At 45.4% G+C, this 25,178-nt stretch overlaps 1 protein-coding gene across 1 annotated transcript; it reads left to right on the top strand.

The window, feature by feature from the left end:
• Positions 1–699: 699 nt before the first annotated feature.
• On the top strand, positions 700–18,490 carry RBPJL (recombination signal binding protein for immunoglobulin kappa J region like). Its single transcript, XM_033153430.1, has 10 exons — positions 700–958; positions 4,229–4,300; positions 6,208–6,322; positions 11,442–11,616; positions 13,322–13,459; positions 14,355–14,458; positions 15,011–15,151; positions 16,614–16,769; positions 17,395–17,498; positions 18,057–18,490. Exons 1-10 carry the CDS (start codon positions 738–740, stop codon positions 18,328–18,330), a joined length of 1,500 nt encoding a protein of 499 aa, XP_033009321.1. The 5' UTR covers positions 700–737; the 3' UTR covers positions 18,331–18,490.
• The last annotated feature ends 6,688 nt before the right edge of the window (positions 18,491–25,178 follow it).

The raw sequence follows: 25,178 nt of genomic DNA, 5'->3' as shown, positions 1-25,178 counted from the left end.
TGGATTGTTCAGGATTCGAAAGGTTTCAGCTTCAAGGAGTAGAGAATTGTCAGCATGTTGTCAGTCCAGTTTATGTGAGGGCAAGCATCATTGTCAGCTTTGCTTGGGATAAAGCCTCATACTGGCCCAAAGGACAGAAGTGGTTTATGAGGAAGTTAGAGGACTGGAAGTAGGTCACAGGAGATAGGACAGTTGAGGAGAAGGAAGCCCAGAGGAAAAGATGGCTGAGAAAGGGAGTAGAAAACAGACAAGGAACCTAGAACTTGGGAAAAGGGCAGAGGAGACAGAGGACTGAGCAAAAAGAGAACAATGAGAGGAGATAACCAGCCAGTTGGCTGAAGCCTTCGGGTGGCTTAATAACATTGTTGGATGTTGCAAAGAACAGTGTTCTTTCCTGTTGGATTTATGTTTCCTTACCAAAGCACATCCTTGGTAGATGAGCCATCTTAAAGGGATTCTCATTTAATAGAGTACAATTCAGCTATTATTCTTCTATTTTTTGCCAAGATACGTTATTCAACAGGCAACAGGAGGTTTATATAACCACGCCTGGAATTTAAGGGCTGAATCAAAGAAATAATTTCTCCTGGGCCTTTTGACACGCTAATAAATTAATGCGGTATTATCACCTTGTTATTTCACACTATGGAAGTATACCTAGAGAAAGAGAGAGAGGCATGTTGCTGAACGGTACAATATCACAGGCCAGTGGAGGAATCCAGCAATCAATGTGATACATGAGGCTGCTGATCATGTGCTCTGGCTTTTCAAATGATACACCTGAGCTCCCTTTACTTATACCTGTGGTTCTACTCTGCTGCCTCCAATGTAGATCAAATCCAGAGCGAGCTGAGCCTCTCCAAAATGGAGTGCGCAGGTACCTCCAGCTCCCATCTGACCGAACTGTGCTGATAGTCCATGCAAAAGTTGCTCAGAAATCGTATGGCAGTGAAAAGAGGTAGGAAATCACCTTGAACTCCCTGTTAAAATCAGAATTTTCATGGGGCTCTCCACAGTAGAGAGACTAAACAGGTGGCATGTGCGCGCGTATGTGCTTTACATGAAATGAATTGTGGGTCTCATGGTGTTCCAGTAGTTTTTCAAGCACACCCAGCTCTGCTTCTGAGGTATCCGATTCCCTTTCTTAGGTCACATCCACACACTATAACATATAAGGCAGCGGTGGCCAAACTTGGCCCTCCAGCTGTTTTGGGACTACAATTCCCATCATCCCTGACTACTGGTCCTGTTAGGGATGATGGGAGTTGTAGTCCAAAAACAGCTGGAGGGCCAAGTTTGGCCACCACTGATATAAGGCATGTGGCTTCTCCCAAAGAATCCTGAAAGTGGTAGTTTACCTCCTCACTGAGCTACAATTCCCACCACCTATAACAAACTATAGTTCACAGGATTCTTTGGTGGAATCACCATTTCCAGGAAATGCATAGATCCAGAATTCCCTCGTGTTGCCAATGTATACCTTTTGCGGTAGATTCCCCCACTTGCACTCTTGCTTAACACTTATTACACTGTGTTGCTGAAACCTGAATTGTTTCCACTAGCAATGGAGGATAAATTATTGTTTTATATGACCTTTCAAACACATCTGAAGGCAGCCCTGTTTCAGGAACCTTTTAATGTTTGATGTTTTGTTTTGTTCCTTTATATTTTGTTGGAAACCACCCAGAGTGGCTGGGGTAACCCAGTCAGATAGGCGAGGTACAAGAAATAAACCATCATTATTATAAATTATTGCTATTATTAGTTTGAATTATAATGCAAAACTCCCTAATTTGTACCTCCAGTAACAATACATGAACTGAAACACAGCTATCTTTCAAAAGAACTGGCCCTAAACTTGTTAGGCTAAAGTCTAAATGAGTCAGATTGGTCCCCGTTCTGTCATTAACATCTTTTTTAAAAAAATACTATTATGGCATCGGAGTATAAAACCACCCATTCTGGTGTGTTTTATTACCAACATTTTTACGCACTACCAATGCAGCATGAATCCTAGCCATTCACGTGAGTTTAAAGACAGCGGAAACCCAAATAAAACACAGGAAAACACGTTTCCAAACCTTTGGACCTCAATTTATTTGTGTTGGTCTAAGGATCTCGCTGTGAATGTAAACTCTGTTCTCAACCTGTGAAACTTCCACATAACTTCCACATTCCAGGCTGAGACAGTCACATGGACAAGTCCTCCCTCTGCTCAAGGAGAAGTGAAGAAACGGAGAGCTTTCCCCTCTGTATGTTGTTGTTGTTGTTCAGTCATTCAGTCGTGTCCGACTCTTCATGACCCCATGGACCAGAGCACGCCAGGCACGCCTATCCTGCACCGCCTCCCGCAGTTTGGCCAAACTCATGTTAGTAGCTTCGAGAATACTGTCCAACCATCTCATCCTCTGTCGTCCCCTTCTCCTTGTGCCCTCCATCTTTCCCAACATCAGGGTCTTTTCCAGGGAGTCTTCTCTTCTCATGAGGTGGCCAAAGTACTGGAGCCTCAACTTCAGGATCTGTCCTTCTAGTGAGCACTCAGGGCCGATTTCCTTGAGAATGGATAGGTTTGATCTTCTTGCAGTCCATGGGACTCTCAAGAGTCTCCTCCAGCACCATAATTCAAAAGCATCAATTCTTCGGCGATCAGCCTTCTTGATGGTCCAGCTCTCACTTCCGTACATTACTACTGGGAAAACCATAGCTTTAACTATACGGACCTTTGTTGGCAAGGTGATGTCTTTGCTTTTTAAGATGCTGTCTAGGTTTGTCATTGCTTTTCTCCCAAGAAGCAGGCGTCTTCTAATTTCGTGACTGCTGTCACCATCTGCAGTGATCATGGAACCCAAGAAAGTGAAATCTCTCACTGCCTCCATTTCTTCCCCTTCTATTTGCCAGGAGGTGATGGGACCAGTGGCCATGATCTTAGTTTTTTTGATGTTGAGCTTGAGACCATATTTTGCGCTTTCCTCTTTCACCCTCATTAAAAGGTTCTTCAATTCCTCCTCACTTTCTGCCATCAAGGTTGTATCATCAGCATATCTGAGGTTGTTGATATTTTTTCCGGCAATCTTAATTCCGGTTTGGGATTCATCCAGCCCAGCCTTTCACATGATGAATTCTGCATATAAGTTAAATAAGCAGGGAGACAATATACAGCCTTGTCGTACTCCTTTCCCAATTCCCCTCTGTATAATCACCACCATCTTCCACAGCAGGGGGCATGTTGAGCTTGCTGCGCCTCTGATAGTTGTGGCTGCTCCATGTTGCTGTCTGGAGCCCAGATCATAGCAAGAGACCCCTGTGCCTGTTCAGCACTATGGAAAGAAATTTTGTAAAAACATGAACAATGAGAACAATTCCGTATGTTGGAAACAATTAAAAACAATTCCATGTGCAAAGTAATGACCTGTCCAAGGTTATCCTGCGAATGTTATGGCTCAGCAGGAATCGGAACATGTGTGTCCCAGATTGAACCATGACAGTTTAGTCATTTCCCCATGCCACCACTCTTTAATAGTGGTGATCATTTAGTTATCCAGAAGGTTGTAATAGAAATTCTGTGTGTATATTGTACACAAATCCTTGTACAATATACATAGTAATGCTATATTGGTATTAAATCTTATAGAAATTAATAAGAAGGGGGGGAATTCTGAAAAGTTTTATTTATAGGTGCCCCTTCATATTTTCTTTTTCTTTTTTAGTTTATTGATTTTAGAGCTATATCAAGCATAAATCATAAAAAACAAGATTCCAAGGAATCTCCTGGATGTTCATCCTCCCTTTTGTGGGTCTTATTATTAATAATTTCCTCTTGCATCTTTTATGATGATCCAAATCTTTTGCATCTCCATTGTGTCAAGAATTCACCCTTAAACTGCAAGTGATATTCCAATCCTACTAACGATTTTACCTGTTTAAACAGCACCTTCATATTTTCTAACCTTGTGGGTGTACTTAGGAAAGGAATTAATATATGGCCCACTTTGTTTGTTTGCTTGTTGTACTTATCCCACCCCTGCCCCATTTTTTGCTTAAAAAAATTTATTATCCTTTTTTTCCCTGTGTGTTGCCTTGTACAAGCCTTCATTGTATCTTTTTTTTATAAAATAATGGTGATGAATTCTCCAGGGGGGCAGGGACCACAACTCTTGGCAGAGAAGTTTTCTTAGCTTACCGGTAATCATTTTCACTACTGACAAAATACTTGTTCTTTTCTTCTCAGGTTTTTCTGCCCTCCACCTTGCGTTTACCTGACTGGACCAGGATGGAAGTTGAAGAAGGAGGACATGAAAGGTATTGCCCAGCTGGCACATGTCATCTGAAGTCTTCTCTGCTGTTGCCATTAATCCTTCTCCTAGCGATAATGGACTTGGGGGGCACTGAGTCCCTTGGTGGGGAGTCGGGCTGCGCAACCCCAAATGTTTCTTATATCACTGTATTTCTATTTAAATAATAGTAATTATTTCTAAGTTTGCCTCTATACATAAAAGTCACCATCATGGGCAAATTGTTGTTCTCTTTTTTAGTGATGTAGCTGCTCCTTTTTGCCATTGAATGAATAAGTGCCTAGTTTAGAATCAGGAGGTGCCCAGTTTGGATCTCACCTCTGCCCTGAACTTGCTAGGTGTCCTTAGGCAAGCTCAGCCCCAGTTGCTTCCATCTGCAATAGGGTGTGTGTGTGTGTAATAATATTTACTCAACTCACACTGTTATGTATTGAAGTTCTCACCCTAGGCCACTAGGGGTGTTGTGTATATAGTTTCACTCTGCCTACCGTGGCTGCAGTTCTCACTCAGGTCCGCGCATGCAAATGAAGGATTGAGAGGGCCACTCACAGATTGGGTAGCTAGAAAGAGAGTTGCTACTGTTGCATGTTACTGAGTACTATATAAGCAGGCTGGCTCAGCCCTTCAGTTCAGTTCAGTTCCAGGCTGAGAATAAAGAGAGCTGCTTGGAGAATCACTGTATTGTCTGCTATGTCCACCCACTATTTAATACACACGGCTCTTGCAAAGATTGCAGCTAGATAATGCACATGGGGCGCTTTGAATGTTGAAAAGCGCTATATGCTCAATGCCACCCGTTCTCAACTGAGCCACCACTATGTTCTCATGCCATGCGACTATGTTTTTCAACCAGAGCCATGCAGAGTCCCTGTTGATACTTCCTTTCTTAGCCTAAGGGTGTCCCTGCTCCTTTTGACCAGTCTTTGTCATAGGACACCGAGGGGAATCAACAGGACATGTGTCTACTTCGGTCAAAGTTTGCCTTGGCCTCTGCTTCCTAGTAGACTTGACAGATTATTGACTGCAGTGGCTACAGAAAAGTCCACTACCACCCGACTATCAGCCTGTAAAAACACCACAAAATCTGGAGCAGTTAGGCTGCAGGTTGAGCTGCCAACTACAGGAAATGTGTCCAGACCACAGGGAGAGTTTTACAGCCTCAGGATTTGCTGACGCCTCAAGGGGCAGAAGAAGGTGATAACACAAAGACCGTCATTGCTTTGAAAGGGGAGATCTGGGTCTGCATTTGAGCATTATTTAGCTGTTAATCCACTTTCCCTTCCTTCAAATTAGACCAGAGCAGTCCACACCTGCATGTGTTTGGAATTTGTATATGTGAAGCAACTTCAGTCTTTCCTGTTCTTGCCTGCAGGCTTTCTCTTTTGCGTTTGAATCATAGAATTGTAATGCTTTCTAATTCTTGATTCGGTTATGTCAGCTAAGTATGAACAGGGCATGCACACAAATAACTGTACGTGCATTTTTTTTGGGGGGGGGGTTAATTAAAAGAAATCCCCAGGCAAAAAGTGTGCAAAGGCACCCAGTCAGGCAATTGTAAATGTGCTTGTGCAGTTTTCTGGCTTTGTGCAAATCAGGTGAACCCGAATTTACAGGGGGAAAGCAATGAGATTGGTGCTGTTTGAGGGAACACAAAACAGCTGCAAGCACACAGTAAACGCCAGTGTGAACAAGCCCTGCTATGCTGGGACATAGGAGGTCCTATGCTCTCTTTTCAACACCCTCTTTTTAGATGGAGATAAAAACTGACCACAAAGAATTCTTTGAGAATATCAACCAGGCATGTGGACAGGGTTGGTTTTGCATATCAGGTGTAGCTAGTGAGGTACTCTGCATATGTTGCTGCTTCCTAAGGGTCATCGTGAGATCTCTGCTTCACTTCCTTTCCTTTTCCTGCCAAAGATCCAACAGATTTGAATTCCAAAGTATGTGGCTATATAGGACTCGATGGCACAAGCGGCAGCCACGTGGAGACCCAGAAGCTAAACTTTGAGGAGCAGCTAGATTCCAAGGTAAGCAGCAAATTAAGGCTCAGTTGTAGAACATCTGCATTGCACTACCATCCTATTACCTGAGAATAAGTCCCATTGAACTCTGAGCTTACTTCTGAGTAGGTATGCATTGGATTGTGCCCTCTTTGCCCTGCCCCATACATGCCATTCTTTTTCTCTGTGTTTTTTGTTTTTACAGTATTTTAAATACTATAGTTTACAGTGAAATCTTTTATGTCTTGCAAGGGCAATTACATATTAGAAATTATTCTTTATCAATTGATTAGTGCCAAAAAAATCCAAATGCAGACTTGAGACATGCCAAGGAAAGAAGATGTGGAGCATGGCTCAAGTTGTAGTGAGAGTTCAAACAAGTTGATGCCTCATAAACAGTGACATTTTGCAAGAAAACAGAGCTCAAAGGGGATTGTTTGAGCCAAGGACTCAGGTAAAAAGGTAAAGGTAAAGGGACCTCTGACCATCAGTCCAGTCGTGTCCGACTCTGGGGTTGCGGCGCTCATCTCGCATTACTGGCTGAGGGAGCTGGTGTACAGCTTCCAGTTCATGTGGCCAGCATGACTAAGCCGCTTCTGGGGAACCAGAGCAGTGCACGGATACGCCGTTTACCTTCCCGCTGGAGCAGTACCTATTTATCTACTTGCACTTTGACGTGCTTTTGAACTGCTAGGTGGGCAGGAGCTGGGACTGAGCAACGGGAGCTCACCCCATCGCGGGGATTCAAACCGCCGACCTTCTGATCAGCAAGCCAAATCTAGCAGGTGGTGTTATGTGTACAGCCATTCAAAGGGTTCCACTGTGCACAGGGAGAAAGGCAAGGTCCATAACTTGTGTAACTTGGCACTATGTCGTCATGATGACCGATGTGTATGAAAGGTATAGATTAGCAGAGAACAGAATCAGATAATGTATACCACACATCATACAACCCAGCCAATGTGATCCTCACTGGGACTGCCAGTGAGTTGGAAGTTGGGCCTTTCCATCTACCATGCAATGGCAGTTAGAATCCGTTTGTTTGTTTGTTTGTGTTTTATAAATTCCACTCCTCGGCCAGATAAGGCTCCCAGATAAGATTATTATTAAAACAAACAAACAAACAAACAAACAAACAAACAAACCCAACTCCCTGCCCTAAGGCTCACAATTTTAAAAGGCAAAGCACAAAAGGAAAATGAACAGGAAGGGAGGAGGAAATAGGCAAACTCCAGCTCAAGTTTTTAGTTGTAAGTTCTAATGACAAGCTGGGATGGAAAGGAGAGGGGACAACAAAAGTCACTGGTCTCTAATATAATAGCCCTGAATACCTTCTTTTTCCTTCCCTAATGCTACCATGTTGTTGGCTGTCTCATTGAACATGCAAACTTTAGTGGTGTGTTGTTGTTTTTTAAAAAAAGATTTTATTGGATTTTTACAGTTTTATATTCAATTAAACAACACAATATAACATTTGTCATATAAAAGAAAAAGAACCCCCCCTTCTGGTTCTTTAAATATTTACTACTTCTGCTTAATTATTATCTTATTTTTATAATCTTATACCTTAATACTCTTGTTTTCTTATCAGTTTTATACCAAATTTTCCTTCATGATAGCATCTTACAGTCAATTTCATTCCATGTTATCCTTACTTAACCTTTGGTCTTATTTTCTTACTTGTAAGTGTTTAATCAAACCCTGCTAGTGAGGCCATATATTTACAGTATTTCTGCAAATACAACATAAAAGGTTCCCAGTCTTTTTTAAGTTCTTCATTATCATTGTCTCTGATTATTTCCATCAGTTTTACCATTTCTGCATATTCCGTAAGCTTGACTTGCCATTCTTCTTTCATTGGTATCTTGTCGTCCTTCCGTTTTTGGGCTAGTAGAATCCGAGCCGATGTTGTAGCATACAAAAACAACTTCTTCCGCTCTTTTGGTAGTTCCTGTCCTATTATACCCAACAGACGAGCTTCTGGTTTTTTTAAACAAAGGTTATTTTAAACATCCTCTTCAGTTCATCATACATCATTTCCCAATAACTTTTAATTATTTTACAATTCCACCACATGTGGTAAAATGTACCTTCTTTCTCTTTACGCTTCCAGCACTTATTAGCACTTGTTCTATACATTTTTGCCAGTTTGACAGGAGTAAGCTTTGTTTCCTTTTAAAACTGCAAATCCCCTCCTGTGGTTTTGATTTTAAAAAAAAAAATCCCTCCTCTGAAGCTGGCATTGGGAGAGAATCGGTCATTGGCGTCAGAAAACAGACGATGCATGCCACAGACTGCCGGGACACAGACTGGCCCCACAGACTGCCGGGACACAGACTGGCCCCACAGACTGCCGGGACACAGGCTCACGCCTCCTTCCCCCAAGCCCTGGAAGTGTTTGCCCAGCTTAGGGAAGAAGACGCAATGCTTTGACAGAGTCTGAGAGCCCACCTGCTTCCTCCCCCACCCCACCCCACCCACCCACCCCAAAAAAGGTGGCGGTACTGCATACCATTGCGTACTGCTAGGAAGAAAAAGCTGTGCCACAATCCAATATGGAATCTGAATGTTGTGAAATTTCGACACACTGCTTGTATTTACCATCCTTTTCAGTTCTGATTCTTTATGAGCTGTGGAGCCTCTTTGGAGCCGAGCCACCAAAATATAGCCACCAGATTAAAAGGATATGGGGTCAATTCCTATAAATAAACGTGTGATGTTATTGGAACACCAAGTGATTTGCCATTACCACTCCTTTGCCATTGGATAAACAAGCATTGTGACATCTTAAACATGGCCTCAGCCAAGAGGCGAATGAAATGCTGGGCTTGGTGTGGGGGGCATTAAGTCTCTAAGGAGATCAGCTAGTGCCTTGAGCAGGAAGAGGCAACACCCATCTTAGATCGTAAAGTCTTGGTAACTTGATAGGAGAACGATCCCTCGGGGCACAGTGGCTTGAGAGACTAAAAGGCCTTTGATTTGCTCAAATGTCTTTTGCGTTCCTGTAACGGAAACTTGCAGGAAGCCGGCCCCCAGACAGGCACACTGCCCTTGGATGAAGTCTAGTCTAGCATCATGCTAAGGCTGGCATGTGCCGCAAGGACATATATGTCAGATGACACAGAGACTAGCCTACAAAATGTCAGGGCCCTAGGACAGGAGCCTCCCACTAGGAGGAAGGGGTGGCAATTCACTTCCCACACAAACCATGGCAGATGCCAACAGCTTAGGACATTCAATCAATGTTCAACTAACAGAGAAAGGGCCTTACTTTTTTTTGTTAACAATTTTTTATTGAATTTTCAAAAGTTTAACGTGTACTTCAACGCAAGGCACCTTACATTTTTGCACACCGCTCCCTTCACACGTATTTGCTGTACACTGAAGATGCTTTAGGCGTGCACCTTAAAATAAGGGTGAATGACACAACTGTGAGTTCACCAGTGCATGTATCATGCAGGTAGAAGCATAAAATTGTGGAGTTCAACGGGACCCCAGGGGTCATCTAGTCTAACCCCCTGCAATTCAGGAATCTCAACTAAAGCATTATTTTCAGATGGCCATCCAAACTCTGCTTAATAAACCTCCAATGAAGAAGAGTCCACAACCTCCCAAAGGATAGCTACAGGTATCCACATAGAAGTGCTCAAATGTTGACCATTTTCCAGAGGACTTGATCAAATGTATTGGTTCTCCTCTGCCTTCTTCTGCAGCATTCGCAGTTTCTCCCTCCATAAAAGTCAGTTTTGTTTACTCCTTCACATCAATATCCTCTTGCATGTGGCCTCCAGAAAGAAAGCCAGGCTCTCCGGAGCTTCAAAGAAACCCATCTGCCTTCATCGCTGCCTTTGTCCTCCCACAGCTGGTTTTCCGTGGTTGGTGATCTGCCAGGGATTACGCAGCTTGCAAAGCTGTAGGTTTCTGCTGATGAACATAGATACTGCTCGCTGCCAAGCGAAAGAACCTTCTTTCGTTGGCAGATAAGCGGTGAAAGAAACCCCTAAATGGTCCCAAAAGATCAAGAGCGGGAGCGATAGCTTGGCACCTTTTTTATAGAACCAAAATGTCTGTGGCATTATCTCCAGCCTTGGAAGAATGCTGGGACCAGGAGAAGGGCCAAGAAGGCTACAGAAGGGACCTTTGTCTCTGCAATGCTTAACTCATTGTGAAAGCAAAGCCTATCAGAAGAGAGAGAGAGAGGGAGAAGGAGCGCCAAGATGACTGGGAACTGTAAACCTAGGAGATTCCTTGTGCTGTGCACAGCCAATTGCACATGATCATTAATTTTCCATTTGGATTTCCCTAACCCCAAAGTAAATAAAGCCTTTCCCATCCCCAAGTTTTTCATCCCACCTGTAATAACATCTCTAATCACATTCCCCTTTAAATGAACCTCAAAGGGCTGTGAATGGTGACCATTATGAGTTCTGCTGGGAGTTGCTTCGTCCCACATTTCATTCTTGCTAGTGACAAGCTGAGCTAGTGATAGTTCACGCTGATGCGATTCCCTGAGAAGGCCAGTTGGTTTTTCTGCTCATTGGTCCTGGAGACAAAACAATGCCTTACCATCTCATTTCTTTATATTTCTTGCTTGGAAGGTTCCTTCCCCCCCACCACCATTCCTTCCTTTCATCTTGTTAAAACATTGCTGCTTCCCCCCCCCCCAGGAGTTGTATAACCTAATCTCTCTATCAAAGCAAGACGGTTTGTAATCCAATTTACACAGTTGCTATTAAAGTCTTCCTGTTCTGCACTTTGAGGACGCTAACAGTTTGATCATGTTTGTGTCTACCTGTAAGTAAGACCCTTTGAGTACAATGGGCTTTACACCAAGGTAAGTGTGGTCCTCAAGCTTTTTCTTCTCTGGGTCCCACTTTCAGGATAAAAATTTGCTCACGCCACAGTGGATTATTTTTTATTATTGAAAAGGAATGCATTGGAAAACTAAAAGAAACAACTCCTAGCACTGCTTGATTTATAACACAGAACATGGGATATCCAGAAAGTATAGCAATGCAGCTACATAAGAACATGCATCGTTCCCAAAATATAATTATAAACAAGCCTCTTCCACCCTTTGAGAACCACTGGTGTACAGGATTGTAGCCATAACAATCTGTGTCCCGCCCCCCCCCCTTTGATGCAGGTGTTCAGCTGTGCCAAAGCTCTGTACATTTCAGACTCAGACAAGAGGAAGCACTTCCGGCTGGTCGTCAAGCTCTTCTTCAGCAACGGGCTGGAGATCGGCACATTCCACAGCAAGCTGATCAAAGTGATCTCCAAGCCCTCCCAGAAGAAGCAATCCCTGAAGAATACGGACTGTAAGTGGACATGGGCTCCTGGGTGCCAGCAAAAGGAGCCTTCCTTGTGTCTTTGGAGGCAGCCACCTTGCCAGGAAGCCACAAGAAAGGATGGTAGACTGGTTGTAGTTGGAGAAGGTAACGCAGCAGGCTAGGAAGGAGGCATAGCATGGAGGTAGAGCACATGTTTAAAAGGAGCAGATGGGAGAAGCTGGTTCAGGCTCTGAATCTGAGATCCCAGATGGCTGCTACCAGTAAGTAAGAGTAGTCCAGAGGTGAGGAACCTTTCTCAGCTCAAGGGCCACGTCTTCTTCTGGGCAGTCTTCTGAGGGCCACGTACCAGGTAGGAAGGCCAGAGACAAAAGTGAGCAGAGCAACCAATGCATCATGTTCCTGTGTTCAGTAGGCTAGCTTCTACACTTACTCTGTATCCTCCATCCCAGACCCTCCAGGTGTCTCTATTTTCCAGGGACAGTCCCAGATTTACAGAAGCCACCCCGGTTTCTGATTTGAACCCAGAATGTTCCGCTTTTCCTTAGGATGTCCCTATTTCCATCAAAGAAATGTAGGAGGGTGTGGAGTTATCTGACCCCCCCATGCCATCTGAAGGCAAACCTGTATAGGGAAGCATTTTTTTAATGTTTAATGTTTTATTATATATGTTGGAGGCCACCCAGAGTGGCTGAGGCAACCCAGTCAGATTGGGGGGGGGGGGTTATAAATAGTGAAGCATCATCAACAACAATGGAATAGGGCGTCCCTGTTTTCAGTGGAGAAATGTTGGTGGGTATGCCATCCAGAAAAGCAAGTGGCATTATCAGAGCTCAAGGACATATTCCCACCAGGCAAAAACTCTCAAGGAAGGTGTGAAGCAGGGCTGTTGAGGGGCGTGGCCTGGGGAGAGTTCCAAGAGTCAGATGGAGAGGCCTGGAGGGGCCACCATCAGCTATCAAGCCTGAGGTTCCCACCCCTGGAGAATAAATGAACAAATATTCTGACCTGGTATTAGGCAGCTTCCTATGGTAAAGCAAGAACGTGTCAGCTTCAGGGAATCGGATCCCTCCCCCGGTGGCAGTAATTTATCAGATCAAACGAAAGGAGTGTTCTTACCAGTTAGTTTCTTTAATAATCACGGCGAAAGACAAAGGAATGCATATCTCGCCCCCTCCGTCCCCATTAATCTACGACACTCCTACATTGGATAATCTGAGCTTGTTGCCGTTGCACTCTCTGTTCTATCACCCTCAAAGCCCGTCTAGTCCTAGGTGAAGGGGGGCCAGGGATGCTGTCCAAAGACTCTGAATCTGCCAGCTGTCTCTCTCCTGGTGTTTCCTCTTCTAGCTGTTCCTCACCCAGTATCTCCCAGCTCTCCCCCTCAGGACTATGCTCCTCTGCAAACCACTATTCTAAATCAATGCTGTCCTCCTGCCCTTGGGAAGGGGGGCAGCGGCTCCCACCATTCCTCCTCAGTCCAGCCCCGACAGAACATCTGGCAAAGGAGGAAAATACTACTGGAGGACAAAATATCTGGGGTTGCAGAAGTCAAGTCTTCAGCAACAGCTTCCCTGAATCCTGCACATGTTGACTCCTTGCACGAATCTCACTGTGTTCATGGGGCTTATTCCTATGTAAGCGTGTACAGGGCTGCAGCATTAGCCATTTCCATTTCCATGTGACCCCCCATCCCTCCCTCCAGATGTTTGTCTCGATCTCTTCCCTGATATAGTGTGCATTCCGTCCGGGTCCAAGGTCTCCCTCTTCAACCGCCTGCGCTCCCAGACTGTCAGCACCCGGTATCTTTCGTTTGAGGGTGGCGCCTTCACAGCAAGTGCCAGGCAGTGGGCAGCCTTTACACTTCATCTGGGTGAGGCTTGCTAACGACATGTTCATTTTTAATCACTAATAATGTGGGGGACGTTGGTGGTTCTGATCTCCCAGCCAATGGCACTGCAACATTTCAGTGGCACTGTGCCCAGGAGTGGGTGGCAACCTAGCCCAAAAGAAAAGCAGCTAATTAAGGCATGGCGATTAATCAAACTAGGAAAATTAGCATCTGTTGTAACGTCCCTGTTGAAGTTATAAATATGTTTGGGGCCAGGGTGGACTGCTGCGTAAGAGTTAAAATGACCAAGGGATGACAGAGGTGGATAAAATATGGTTTGGAAGGAGAAACTGTTTTGTGATTGCTATCTGGGTACTGCAAGTGAGTCTGTATCAATGGGATTGCCTTAAAGCAGGGATGGGGAATGTGTTTCTGCTCAAGGGCCACATGCCTCAAAGCAGCATTCTGGGGGCCACAGGCTATAGGTGGGCGGGACCATAAGCAAAAGAGGGAGGAGAAACAGGTGATTCTTACCATTGTACAATAGGCTACATTCCAGCCACACAAGTGCCAGAGGTTTACACACACACACACCCGCACCCCTCCATCTAGGCAAGCAAAAGGCATTATTGCAGCTCAAGGATGCTTTGCAGCCAACCAATAGTATTTAAGGCGGCCATGGGGCAGGGCCAGTAAGGGGTGGAGCCTTGGAAGAAGGGGTGCGGCCTGGGGAAGGGGTGTGGCCTAGGGGCCAGAAAGAAAGGTCTGGAGGGCCGCTCTCAGCCCCCAAGCCTGAAGTTCCCCACCCCTGTCTTAAAACCTTTTGTCAAATAAGGCGCTCCTGTTAAGTCTCTCCTTCTTGCTCTTTGCATTTAGCTTTTCACCTTTTTCTCACTTTTGTTTCTTTTCCTTTTCTCCCATTCTTGTCTCTATCGAGCGGGTGAGTCCCAGGGTGAGTTCCCCCTGCGAGAAGGATACATTCACTATGGTTCCACCATTCGCCTCATCTGTACAGCCACCGGCATGGCCCTGCCCCCTCTGGTAAGGACTGGCTGTCAACTAGAAGGCAAAAACCAAGAATCCTTCTTAACTCTCTCTCTCTTGCATTATCTGAAATTCAATACACTATGCCGTGCATCCTGTGCCTCACCCAGATTTTGCGATGGTTGCCTCCTCTTCTAGCTCCTCTCCCTCCCCAGGAATTTGGCATGGTTGCCACATTCCACCAATTAGTATATTTTCAGCCCATCATGTTCGTTTCACATCCTATGTAGTCCAATGTCCTAAGTGCATTCCATCCAGGTTCAGCATTCAATCTGCAATTAAAAAACCAAAAACACCCTTCATGAAAATCCATATTACGTTTAATGTCATATTCCACAAAATATGTGTTGTGTGCACTAAAGTACAATTTTTATGCACATTTTATGTGTCTTTTGAACTGAGAAATGAACAACAAAATCTGGAGATAACATTCTAGCCCCATCCTGATAATTCAATAGAGCAGTATCCTAAGGACAATACCAGAATAAAAAACATGAAGGCCCCCCCCCCCGAGCTGCTGTTAATCCAAGCATATATTCATCTCCCCAGATCATTCGGAAAGTTGCTAAGCAATCAGTGATGTTGGATGTGAATGAACCTGTCTCCCAGCTGCATAAATGTGCATTCCAGCTGCATGGCACTGACCGGATGTACCTCAGCCTATCCACAGAGAAAGTGGTCCAGTTCCAGGTAACAGGGATGGTGGGCAGAACTGGGGTATCAAGTGAGATAGATCACCCTCCACCCCAGCTGTATCATAATATTGCTGTATTATTTAATTTGGAATCTGTGCAACAGGGCTAGAGCAGAGTTGAAATTATTTCAGAATTCCTTTTTTTTAGTAGCAAGAAGGGGGAGAAACTTTTGGAATTTTCAAATCCTCTGAGAAAAAGAAGACCATTTTGCAGAATTTTCTGCGAACATTCTCAACCGTTTTCGTGGTGGTTGCCATTCCTACATGCAGTGCCCCAAATAATGACAAGTCCCAAACCAGAGGCTGGCAATCTCTGGCCCATGGGCCTGATGCGGCCCATGAAAACCACCTTACCGGCCCACGAGCCACCCGCTCAACAAACCGCCCGCTCAGCAAGTCCCCCGCGCACTGCGCTAAACCGGCACAGCGCGGGGACTTGCCGAGTCATGCAAGAAATAGCATCTGCGCATGTCCAGGTGCCAGAAATCGCTTCTGTGCAGGCGCAATTTTTGGCGTCTGAGCATGCATAGACATGATTTCCGGCGTCGCGGACATGCACAGACACAATTACCGGTATTGCACTGCGCATGTCGGGCCCACGGACCATCTCTGTGGGAATAATCCAGCCCATTGCCGGAAAACCTTGCCGACCCCTGTCCCAGACATTGTGGAAGATGCAAAATGGTGGCCTAGCTGCCGCCAATGTTGGTGGTGTTGCTACTTGCAGCAGGGTGGTGGGAAAATGCTTAGAAAATAACCTATGTCACTGCCGTTGCTGGTGATGAGTGACCCCTGGATTGAGAAACCGTTGGAGAATTTCTCCTCCCCGTGGATTTTTTTTTTTTTTTAGAAATCCCTATTTCTCTGTCCACAAATATAGTGTTGGACCAACAACTCCCACAACCCCTGACCATTAGACATGCTATCTGGGGCTGATGGGAGTTGGAGTCCAGCAACGTTTGTATGAATGCAGGAAACTGACTTTCATTGAGCCAGCCCATTGGTCCACTTCACTTTGCATTGTATACACCAGAACTGGATCTGGTCGGGAGAACTGGATCCAGAAGCAGCCAACTCTCTATGGGCCATTCTGACAGGTGAGCAGGATCACCTACCTGTCCTGACGGTCATTTCAGTGGCATCTGAAATTGGAACAGTTTCCAGACGGCTAGCCTTGTTAGTCTAATACACTAAACTCAACATGGCACCTTAAAGACTGACAAATATACTGTGCCATGAGCTCTTGGGAGTGCCACAGACATAAAGCCCCCCCATCAGAAATGCACCTCCTTGGGGACGGGGGGTGTCACCATCACTGATGTGGGAACTGCCAATGCGATCCTTAATAATTCCAAGTAGAAAGCTGACCACAACCACACTGTTCAGGTAGCATGAACTGGGGCTTAGTTCAACTCCTCTTTTTAAAATACCCAGTGAGGTTGTTGATGGTTCAAACAGGCATCACCATGTCCGAAGGAAGTGAACCGGGAGCTGCTGAACGACAGCTCTTGCTGGACCATCATTGGGACGGAAACAGCAGAATACACATTCAGTGACTGCCTCACTGGCATTCAGGATCCTGTGAGCCCGGTCCCTCTCATCACGGCTCTGGAGGTGAGTCGAGTTCCTCGGCCTGCTTGCTTTATGACGGAGAGAGAAAAATCTGGCAGAAACGTTGACTAACCTGCTTTAATGAAATACAGAAATATCCCCATTTCCTGGGGTGTCACTCGTGATTACTTGGAGAAGATTAAATCATGCACCCACCTTCCCATGCTCAGGATACTCAGAAGGTGCACTTCTTTCACTCTTTCAGTGCATGCTGATGAGTGCCAGGGGGCTTCTCATTTGGTTTGTCATTCTGACTGTGAAACTGGAATATAGCAATTATTCTGGCTGACTTAACGTAGACTAAAAAGGTAAAGGGACCCCTGACACGGACGACTCTGGGGTTGTGGTGCTCATCTCGCTTTGGTGGCCGAGGGAGCCGGTGTACAGCTTCCGGGTCATGTGGCCAGCATGCATGCTCAAGGAACAGGCGACATTGCATAACCTCCATTTTGTCCAAATATATCAGCAGGAATGCTCGATTAAACAGCCAGTCTGGAATCTCCCATGCTTGCTTTAATGCCAGAAGGTTCAGAAGGTGGAAGGGGAAGAGGGAGGCGAGGCTGTGCTCTAACTTCATGATGAGATGTGTATAGCCTTTTCTCCCTGTGACTGGGTCTGCTTCTCACAGCTGGCAGGTGGAGGGGACGTGGCGATGCTAGAAGTGCAGGGCGAGTACTTGCATGCAAACCTGAAGGTTTGGTTTGGAGATGTGGAAGCTGAGACCATGTACAGGTAAAGCAAAGAGACAATCTGTTGTGCAGACAAGGTATGTTAACATGGGCAGTTTCGCAGCCGCTATTCTTTGGGCATGTTCCAAACAACTGGGGCGTTCACACGTTACATTCAACAAGTGTATACTTGCTGTAAACTCACAGGGAGGAATTCAACAGTGCTAAGCAGATCACTCCATCAGCTCAAGCATTTCTCCTCCCCCTGTGTGCTGTTCCAGGGATTCTCCTGGCCACCACCCAAGCCAATTGGGGGAGTATGGATTGGGGCATGCAAGGAGAGGAGGGAGAAAGCCCCCTTGTTCTTGCAGAAGTCTTTGCATGGAAGATGTACTGGAACGTGTGGGGTAATTGCTGGGTGTGGTGTCGTATAACTTCCCCACAAACAAATCCAAACAAATGTTCAATAAACAATGGGCATCATATAACTTCCCTGCAAATCATGATGAATGCTCAATGAAATGGGTTGTCTGGAAGTGACTCCAATGTAAACCTTTGAGTCACTGTGGGGAGGAAGAAGAAACCACATTTCTCTTGTGTTGTGCATTCTTTTCCTCCTTAGGAGTCCCAAGGCTTTAGTATGTGTTGTTCCTGATATCTCTGCATTCAGCCGTGACTGGAGGTGGCTGAGATACCCCATCACTGTCCCTCTCCTACTGTTAAGGAATGACGGCCTGATTTATTCCAGCACTTTCAGTTTCACATACACACCCGAGCAGAGTTTCTTCACTGGGCAACCAATCCTGCCAAAGGTGATGCAGGATTCCGACACCTTGCTTGATACCATCCATCAGGAGTTCACAAAGACCAACTTTCACCTCTTCATGCAAAGTTAGAGATGGTGCTCTGTGTTTGCCAGGATTCAACAGGAGTGCAGAGGACAAGGGGATGCACAGAGCAAAAGATTTGGCTTCCTGTGAATCTTAGCTTTAATTCTCATGTCTTATTTAGGCCTGGGCGATATCTGGTTTTCAACGTCATGATATATCACCAGATAAACATCACAATATACCAATGTCTGAAATAAGGATGGAGCTATGTAGAGGCATTGACTGGCTTCACGGTTGTGACTTTTGCATAGCACACACACACACACACACACACACACACCAATCAAGATTCACAATATATTGCCAGGTCAAAAATTATGAATCCGATATCACAATATGGACTTCAAACAGGTTTTGGACGATACATCTGTATATCACTCAGCCCTAATGTATATAGTTGAAAGTATGTGGTGAACTACGGTATATAATCTGTAAACTGCCAACACCAGAGAGGTGGCTGAATAAGATGGGCCTGTTGTGACTATCAAGGCTGAAAAAATTGTGCAAAATGGCATTATATTATACATTACGGGGAAATCATGCAACATTGTTCAGTGCGCATAACTTACACAGGTTGCAGAATTTCAATTTTTCCAAGTGCAGAATCTGGATTTCTCGGACATTGCGAGTTAAAAAAAAAATAAACAGTGCTTATTAGACTGCAATGACAAAAGAACGTAGTTGCAGAGCGCCAGCATCTCATGCTTATATATGAAAATACACTTTAATCTGATGGTCACCTGGACTTGAACTGATTCTTATGGAGATGATATGCTGCACTCACCTGTGGAATGGGGATGAGGGGCTATACATGTTACATTGCATTTATCTGAAACTTAATTAAATTTTAAAAAGATAGTGGGTTGTACACACAGCAGTTGTTAGAATTTTTTCAGACGACCATACACCTGCATTTCAAGATACTGTAAAAGTTAATTTTAAAAAATAACATTAAAATTAAAGTACTTGCAAGGTGACTTGAGGGATGCAATGGTGCCTCTGTCCTTTTAACCATTTCTTAGAAAAGCTCCAGCACAGGTCAATCCCAGGGACCACATGGCTTGTTGCTGCCATGGGCCTTGAAATACAAGAGCAGGATCTGCCTGGATCATCAATATCTGCCTGGATTGAATCAGGAGAGTTTGTTTTGCAGTCCAATTTCAGGTGATTCCTCTCTCATTCCTGGATGCACACACACCCCCAACCTGCCACCTAAGGTGGGGCCTAACCCTATATCTTCCCTGTCCAGTCCTACTTATAGGCAAAACACACACATAGCTGTTTTTTAATTAATGAGTCCCTAGCGGTTTTTGGAAGGGCCTCAAGAGGCATCCAAATTCCATGGATGCACAAGATACCCACTGTACACATGTTGCGGGCTTTGAAGATTAATTTAGAACCTTGGGGCGAATGCACCATCAAAGGGCCAATCATATATTCTGAAGCATGTTGCTTTAGCATTAGGAGCTTATTTAGAAAGCTGTGCTGTGCCAAAACCACACACTGGCTTTTAACCTGTGTTGAACTCCTGAAGGCCTACAGAGGAGCCCGGTGGAAGGAGACCGCAGCCCAGCGAGCGTCAGCATCCTCAAAGTGCCAGGCGAGTCATGCCAACAAGAAGCCCTTTCTCTGCCTCCCCCCGATCACGGCTCCAGAGCTGGAAGAGTCTCTTGTACATCAGTGCGTCTTGTGGGTGCCGCGGAAAGCTGCGGCTGGCGCATTTCGGGTTATTTTGTGCCGGTGGTTTCAGAGAGATGGGCTTCCATGCCGCTTTGTGTCAATGTGGGTGTTGTCAAAGAGTCGTTTGCTCAGAGGAAAAAATGAAATGAAATGGAAATCTGACCTAGTTAACACCTGGCCCACCCTTTCAACTCTAAAGAAACCCCAGTGATGCCCCAAAGCTACTTTGTTCCCAACTGTTGCCCAGTTCAACAGCAGACCCATGGCCTAACAACAACAACAACAACAATAATAAGGAACCTGACATTTATAGGAGAGGGCTGTCAAAATCTTACTTATTAGAGGTGATATTCAAATAAATAATTAAACTCGCACAGGTTACTGCTAGCACAGTGGTATTCACACACACACACACACCCTTTGCCTATGTGTAATGCACACCATCCCTAAATATGGCCCAGAGGACTGGGGGAACCCCTAGAACAGGGGGCACACTGTTATGTATTGAAGTTCTCACCCTAGGCCACTAGGGGTGTGTGTGTGTATAGTTCATTTTGCTGCAGTTTTCACTCAGGTCCGCACATGCAAATGAAGGATTGAAAAGTGACGTTCAGGGATTGGGTAACTACAGAAAGTTGTTACTGTTGCATTGTAGCTGAGTTCTATATAAGCAGGCTGCTGAGCCCTTCAGCTCACTTCTGTTCCAGCCCGAGAATAAACAAGAGCTGCCTGAAAATCACTGTGTCGTCTGCTGTGTACACCCACAACTTAACAAACACAGTGGGAGGAGAAGGGAGAACATACCACTTCTCAAGGAAAGTTCTTGTACTGCTGGAATGTTCGCCTCAGGTTGAATGCAACCCTACATTTTTATGTTATACGTTCAGCATAAGGGGCTCTGAGAGGCAGGTGAGGCTTCGCCAACCTGGGAAGGAAGCCCATCTAGGAGAAGGAAAACTCTGATCCTAGACCTCCGCTGCCTTGCGGGATATCTCCTGGAGAAGAAAAGGTTAAGGAGTAAGCCCTACACAAATCCAGACTGAGGTCCCTAAGACACTTGGGCCTTGCATGCCTCCTTCTGGCAACTCCTGCACCCCAAACTGGTTCCAAACATATTGCTCTGCTTTCCTTTGGAGCACATCAGCAAGGCAGAGATGGGGGTCTTGTTGTCTGGGCAGCCCAGAAGCTCCATACACACTGCTGTTCCCCAGGGAGGTCACTCCAGTGTTGCTAATGCAGCAGTTTAACTTCACCCCTGGAGGCAAGCTCCATTGTCTCTCGAGACAGACAGGTGCCAACAACAAATGCTGCCTCTTTGTAGCAGTGGTGGGACATCTCTGGCCCGCAGACCTAACTGGGTCAAGCAGGCCTCCCCATTAAGCTGCCTTGGCCAAACCACCCCCACCTAATTACAGTGGTACCTCAGGTTACAGACGCTTCAGGTTACAGACTCCGCTAACCCAGAAATAGCACCTCAGGTTAAGAACTTTGCTTCAGGATGAGAACAGAAATTGCATGGTGGTGGCGCGGCAGCAGCAGGAGGCCCCATTAGCTAAAGTGGTACCTCGGGTTAAGAACAGTTTCAGGTTAAGAACGGACCTCCAGAACGAATTAAGTTCTTAACCCGAGGTACCACTGTATATGATGTCAGATGTTATTTCAAAACACATAAGGGGGGCAGAATAGGTCAACTGATGGCCTTCTGCTGACTGGTGGGTGACTGTCCACATGCCAATCTAGCCAGATATAGGGGCAGATAAGGATCCAGCCCATATTTTGGATCCATTCCCCCACCTCTGCTTTAAAGGAACTGGTGCCGTAGGATGGGGCCTTGGTGTCAGCTGATTGAAGGTTGACAGGCAGAACACTGGACCCGACAGCTGAAAGCCCTCTTCAAGATCTCACTGCATTACACAGAGACCCACCCAGCAGCTTCTGTGGGCTCACATTAGTATTTTATTCACTGGAATCCATCCACACCCCTTAGGAAATGATGGGCTATATAAATCAAGCTACAATAAACCTAGGGAATGTTGCCATTCCAGGAGGCTGCTGTTCTGACTCTGAACTCTGTGAATCAGACGAGAGTGTCTCCTGCATTTTGGCAGGGATCGTGGTCCCCCCGAGACTAGTTCCCTGTATTCTGCCCTACATCATGGCGTGTTCCATTTTTAGCTTACAAAGTGAAAATAAGGCCACTCTCCTCACCAGCTCTCCCAGCCAAAGCTGATTTTGCTTCAGATTCAAGGACAGATATATTGCAGAGTGGAACTCCAGAATACGTTGGCTGTTTGGGGGGCCCCTTGGGCATTAGCCATGAATAGTACCATATACAGACTTGGCCTGTTTAGTAGCAGCAAATATAATTGCTAGTTTCAGTTGCTGGACAGGGGCAAAAGAGATGAACAAGCAACATGCAGTAATTTAAAGTGCACTCTGTTTTTTTCTTTATGGGGAGTATGTTGGCAGAACAATCTACCTTTCTGTACAATAATGCAAAGTGGTTTTTTAGGCACCCGAGTCCACAAGATTTCCATTCTGCTTCCTACAACTTCCATGTCTATGCGTGGAGACAGATGTATTACTGAAACATGAGTCACAGGGCACCTCCAGAAAGCCATTTTACTGCAAGTGTATTGTGCAATGTTAATGACAACACATTCATGTTGGATTTATTCTGCTTTGTTCTGTGATGCTTCCCCAAACCTACCACATTATTGCTGTCTGGAGGGCCTATAGTGCAACAAAGACGGGACATTTTAACCTAAAATAGACCCTATATGTGCATTTGGCACTTTTTTGTGACCAGGAATCTGTACTGCAAAATTCAGAGAAGGGTGGAAACTATGTTCTAATCCAGGCTTCCCCCAAACTAAGGCCTGTGGGCCGGATGAGGCCCGAGGGACTCCATTAACTGGCCCGCAGCGACCCCCACCGCCCGCTCTTACCAGCGCAGCGCGGCTGCCCACTTTCAGCATCATTTCTGGCACACTTCTGGGTCTGTGGAGGCCCGTGCGCAAGCACACAAGCTATTTCTGGTGCTCCGTCAACCCAAAAGTGCGGCAGAAATGATGCGCATGTGCACAAGCTATTTCCGATGCTCTGTTGACCTGAAAATGCACTGGAAATAGCGTGTGGGCACACCCCCCCCCCCGCTCTCCGGCCTGCCATGCGATCAGTGCTGGAGGAACCGGCCCGAGGCCAGGTAAGTTTGGCGACCCCTGTTCTAATCCGTTTATTAGTCAAAGGAGTGCAGAACAGAATCTCTCAGGACTTACTATGAAAGATGAAAAGGTATATTTGCACCGAACACAGTAGAATTGCTTCCAAACAGGCCTCTACCTGTCCCATCTGTGTTCACTCACTATTTCGCTTTTTCAAACGTGCTCTGGAAGAGTTGCCTTCAGTTTGAGGAGGTATCATTTCGTTGTTTGTTTTAAATGTGAACGTGCCACACAATAGCCATGCCCAACTTAGACATCCGAAGACTGTGAAATACAATAGGGGGGGGGGGGAACTCCCAGCATATGAAACAAAGGCTGGATCTATACACATCGAAGCATTTCAGTTTAAAGCGTTGTAAATTTAAACAGGGAAAACAGGTAGAGAAAAAAGGGACTCCACGTCGCCATCTGGGGGCGCAATGTTATATCGCACATACAACGCATGCAAATCGCTTTTTCTTTACCAATCTAGCTGAGTCCCAGTAGGGGTATATATATGTGACAACTACACATAAAGAGCTACACTGAACGTTACAACTCCCTGTAGTGAGCTTGGTTTTTGCAACATCCCTAAAATGAGTGCAACTCAGCTACTGGGCACTCTGAAGCCTAGAAGAGGTTCTTTTATTGCCCTGATAATATTTCCAAAGCCCCTAAAAAGCTGCTTTGCTAGCATTTATAGTTAAAAGCTATACATGCTTCGAGAAATTGGCTCAGATGCTGCGGCCAGCTAAATCAATATTTGCCCATTGGGAACATAGACTCCATGTGAAAATTATGTTCGGAGAACTTTTCAAGGCGGTGCCCCTTGGGAACAACTGGTTCAAATTGACAGGGGGAGGCCAAGAACAGCAAAAGGGAGGCTTTGTCTGCACACATACCCCTGTTCATTTCTCTCTTCTTCTCCTCATTTTGTTTGTTCATCATCTTAGGCAAGCAAGAATGGCAATATTATGTTGGGTCCTCATACTATCCAGTTGAAGAGTTTCAGCTAAAGCTATGTACAGATAAACTCCATCTGTACATCCTGCTCCAGAGCATACATCAAGGGATGATCCCATCGACCTGCATCATTTTTTCCATGTGAAGTTCAGAAAGTACTGTTGTATATTTTTGGAAATGAATTTCTCATCCACGGATCCAGGTATGTTTAAAAAAAATGTAATAATAATTCAGAGAACATCTTGTCCTTAGTGGACAAGTCGAAACTCATTTTTAGTTATGTATACACCAGCAACCCAATCCTATTTATTCAGAGATAACTTTAACTGGCTTCAATGTTGTTGTTGAGTCGTTCAGTCGTGTCCGACTCTTCGTGACCCCATGGACCAGAGCACGCCAGGCACGCCTATCCTTCACTGCCTCTCGCAGTTTGGCCAAACTCATGTTAGTAGCTTCGAGAACACTGTCCAACCATCTCATCCTCTGTCGTCCCCTTCTCCATCTTTCCCAACATCAGGGTCTTTTCTAGGGAGTCTTCTCTTCTCATGAGGTGGCCAAAGTACTGGAGCCTCAACTTCAGGATCTGTCCTTCTAGTGAGCACTCAGGGCTGATTTCTTTGAGAATGGATAGGTTCGATCTTCTTGCAGTCCATGGGACTCTCAAGAGTCTCCTCCAGCACCATAATTCAAAAGCATCAATTCTTCGGCGATCAGCCTTCTTTATGGCTTCAATATGGCTTAGCAAATACTGTGCAGGGTATGGCACAGATGAGATTTCCTTCCCGCATTGTTTCCACATGATGCAAGGCATCTTCAGCAGAGGCTACATTTGGGGGAAAGTGACCCTGGTGACCCCTTTGGGCAGTAGATGTCAGACACAGACTTCAAAGAAAACATGTCAAGGCCTATCTACTCAAACATTCAACCACAACACCCATCATCCCTGACCATTGTCGATGCTGGCTGGGGCTGATGGGTGTTGGAGTTCAACAACAACTGGAGGGCAAA

Source organism: Lacerta agilis, chromosome 6, assembly GCF_009819535.1.
Source record: "Lacerta agilis isolate rLacAgi1 chromosome 6, rLacAgi1.pri, whole genome shotgun sequence".
In the NCBI taxonomy this organism is placed as follows: domain Eukaryota; kingdom Metazoa; phylum Chordata; class Lepidosauria; order Squamata; family Lacertidae; genus Lacerta; species Lacerta agilis.
This window is presented reverse-complemented; position numbering and strand designations above follow the sequence as displayed.

Coding starts and splice junctions, on each gene's coding strand:
- RBPJL (XM_033153430.1), top strand. CDS start 738: ATGAGGCTGCTGATCATGTGCTCTGGCTTTTCAAATGATACACCTGAG. Junction 11,617..13,321: donor ATCCCTGAAGAATACGGACT/GTAAGTGGACAT, acceptor TCCCTGATATAG/TGTGCATTCCGTCCGGGTCC. Junction 14,459..15,010: donor GCATGGCCCTGCCCCCTCTG/GTAAGGACTGGC, acceptor TCATCTCCCCAG/ATCATTCGGAAAGTTGCTAA.